The sequence below is a fragment of the Octopus bimaculoides genome, chromosome 10, assembly GCF_001194135.2.
Source record: "Octopus bimaculoides isolate UCB-OBI-ISO-001 chromosome 10, ASM119413v2, whole genome shotgun sequence".
NCBI classification, from domain to species: domain Eukaryota; kingdom Metazoa; phylum Mollusca; class Cephalopoda; order Octopoda; family Octopodidae; genus Octopus; species Octopus bimaculoides.
Window position 1 is genome coordinate 23,027,871 of NC_068990.1, and position 2,818 is coordinate 23,030,688.

General features: G+C 35.3%; 1 protein-coding gene across 1 annotated transcript in view; it reads right to left on the minus strand.

Annotated features, from left to right (window-relative positions):
• The window catches only part of LOC106873980 (UDP-glucose:glycoprotein glucosyltransferase 1), a 186,770-nt gene that overhangs the window by 152,556 nt on the left and 31,396 nt on the right, over positions 1 to 2,818 (minus strand). Inside the window, exons 16-17 of the mRNA XM_052971269.1 lie at positions 2,157 to 2,292; positions 959 to 1,084 (exon numbers count right to left, since the gene is read on the minus strand). Of these exons, the coding sequence (XP_052827229.1) occupies positions 959 to 1,084; positions 2,157 to 2,292 (262 nt within the window). The remainder of the gene's footprint in view (positions 1 to 958; positions 1,085 to 2,156; positions 2,293 to 2,818) is intronic.

Here is a 2,818-nt window from a genome sequence, read left to right on the forward strand (position 1 = left end):
AGAAAAAGAAAGAGAGAGAGAAAAAGAAAGAGAGAGAGAAAGAGTGTGTGTGTGTGTGTGTGTTTTCTTTCAAATTTCTGATAATAAAGTTTTGATATACAAAGGCAGGCCTGTGTGGTTATGAAGTTCAGTTTGTAACCACATAGTCTAAGGTTCAGTCTTCTACTTTAGCCCCAGGCCTTGGGAGTGGAAATGTGTGTGTGTGTGTGTGTGTGTGTGGATTGTGTATGCATGTCTGAGTGTGTACGTGCGGATGTATGCTCACCAAGTGTTGACGATACATAGCTTCACTTGTCACAATCTATGCAAAATGGTGACATGATGTTTACATTTATTAGTTGACATTGCATCCTATCACGCTTCACTTTCAAAGACCAGTGAAATAAAAAGGTTCCTTAACCTCTTAGCATTTAAACTGGTTACATCTGGCCCAAATAGCCAACCAGTTTTATCTTCAACATGGCCAGATTCAACTTCTCACACCTATCCTACAATGTCATTCCAAAAATAAGCAATCACATCATTAAAACTTCAAAGCTATGAGATAATGCATGATTAATTAAAACAAAAACTGTGAATAAATAAGTATTAGATTTGTTATTTTGTAAATTATTGTTAAAGGAATAAATGGTAAAATAGATAATAGTCAAGACTATTGAAACGAAAATTTTAGAAAAATAAAAATAAGAAATACGTGGAAATTTTACCGGTGAGTGTGTTAAATTATAAGGCACAAAAAGAAAATGACTCTCCCCAGACACAACAGAATATGCTTCAACACATGAACTCACATAAAGAATCTTGCAAACCAAATCCAAAAACAAAATAGATAATGGTTGGCAATATGAAAGACTTCCAGCCATATATGCTGCCTCAACTTAGTCCACATCTGATCCATGCCAGCATGGAAAAACAGACAGCAAAGAAATAAACGATGTGTGCATATAAACCAACTTACTTTACGTAGGTCATCATAATCATCATCGTCTCCAAAAACTTTATTCAAATCTTCATCGTTGAAGCGGCTTGCAAATTCTGTGGAGATGAACTTAGAGGTCAGGTCGTCTTTTTGTTTGTCATAGAGCTGTGGAGGCAAGAAAATAATTGGATCATACAGATTACAACGATACTTGGGAGGGGTGGGGGCATAAGTGAGGTGGGTGGGTGTGGTGAATGAGGAGGGGTGTGAGACATTTGAGGTGTGTACGAAGGTGTGAAGAAGTGGGTGTGTGCGTGCATGCATGTTTTAACAGGATTGTGTAATAGTGTATCTAGGACTACAATATCCTGTGTCTTTTATGAAGACTGTAAGGTTTAATTGCTGAGAGACCTGGCTACTATTTTTAGGGCATCAAATGTCTACATAAAGCAGGTGTGGGCAATCTTTTTTCAAGAAGCAGGCTGCATAATCACAGCTCATCATCAGGTGGGACCACACTATTTAAAAAAAGATTCAGGGTAATTTTCCACTGGTGTGCTGTATGGAATGGTCCACGGGCCACAGATTGCTCATAACTGATGAAGAGGATCTTAGTCGCAGGATGGCCCAAAAGTAAAACAATTACAAAATAATACAAAATTAAATGCTGCTCAAGCAGTCATGCCTGCCACGACCAACCCATTTTATTTTCAGACAACATCTAAGGCCACATTATTCAATGCTTCCTTCTATTTTTCAAAAATGATGTGTAATCTGAGGGAAATTTAGTTGTTATTTTTAGCAAGTCAGACAACTAAGAGTGAGGTACTATTCTCCAACCAGCATAACTTCATGGTGATTATAATTTTGTTGTCCAAATTGATAATGTTTCATGTTTTCTTAAGCCTTTCATTACAATATTTCTGTTGAAATGCAGTCTTTGTTTCAATAAATTTTGAAAAAATAATTTACATTATTTACATTTGATATCCGTCAAATGTAAATAATGTACATAATTCCTCATCTCCTAAATATAGAACTCAATAATAATTTAGTAAAACAACTTTGTTGATATTAGGCTGGTGTTTGGAACATCATAAATTATTACGAAACTTTGAAGAATTTTAATTTAGATCCATTTAAAACATAATGTTTGTATCATAGCATTGGGAGAGGTCTTAAGGAGTTTGGTATCAAAAGGGTTAAAAACAACAGATAAGAGAAAGAAGCTACTTACGTCTGTGATGAACGACAGAGCTGAAGCTGCATCCTGGTCGATCTTGATGTACTGGAAAGCTCTTGCAATAGCAACACCAGCATCAGAATAGCCGTTTGCCTCTCGACTTGCATTCACAGCAAAGACAAGTCCAATCCTTCAATGAAATAATACTAAATGTGAGAATACATCCTTGACAACATAAAAATAACCATCATACATTTCTGTAATCATAACTGGTTTCTAACATTCATACAATGTCACAAATTTTATAGGAGAGAATATGAAAAACAAGTAATTTTTATTTGCCTGTCATGGTACTTAAATGAGAATGAGATGTAAAAGGGACAATGTTTTTGAGATTCCGGTTCGAATGACATGAGTGTTTTTGTTTCACTTTTGACAAGTAATACTTAAATAGTGGAGGAGATATGATGTTGCTGTGGGCTGGAAGTATGCAAGAAGTTAAAATTTTTTTTTTGACTAAAACACAACCGGGACCCTAAGTAAGGCACGTGTAAAATTTGAATGAAATTGGTTGTGTAGTTCTCGAGTTTTAGGGATTCACACAGACGCACACACACAGACATACATTCTCAATTTTATATATATATATATATATATATATATAGATTACAAGGTTTGTTTTACATCTGTTTTTGCATGCTAGTATGAGTTAGATG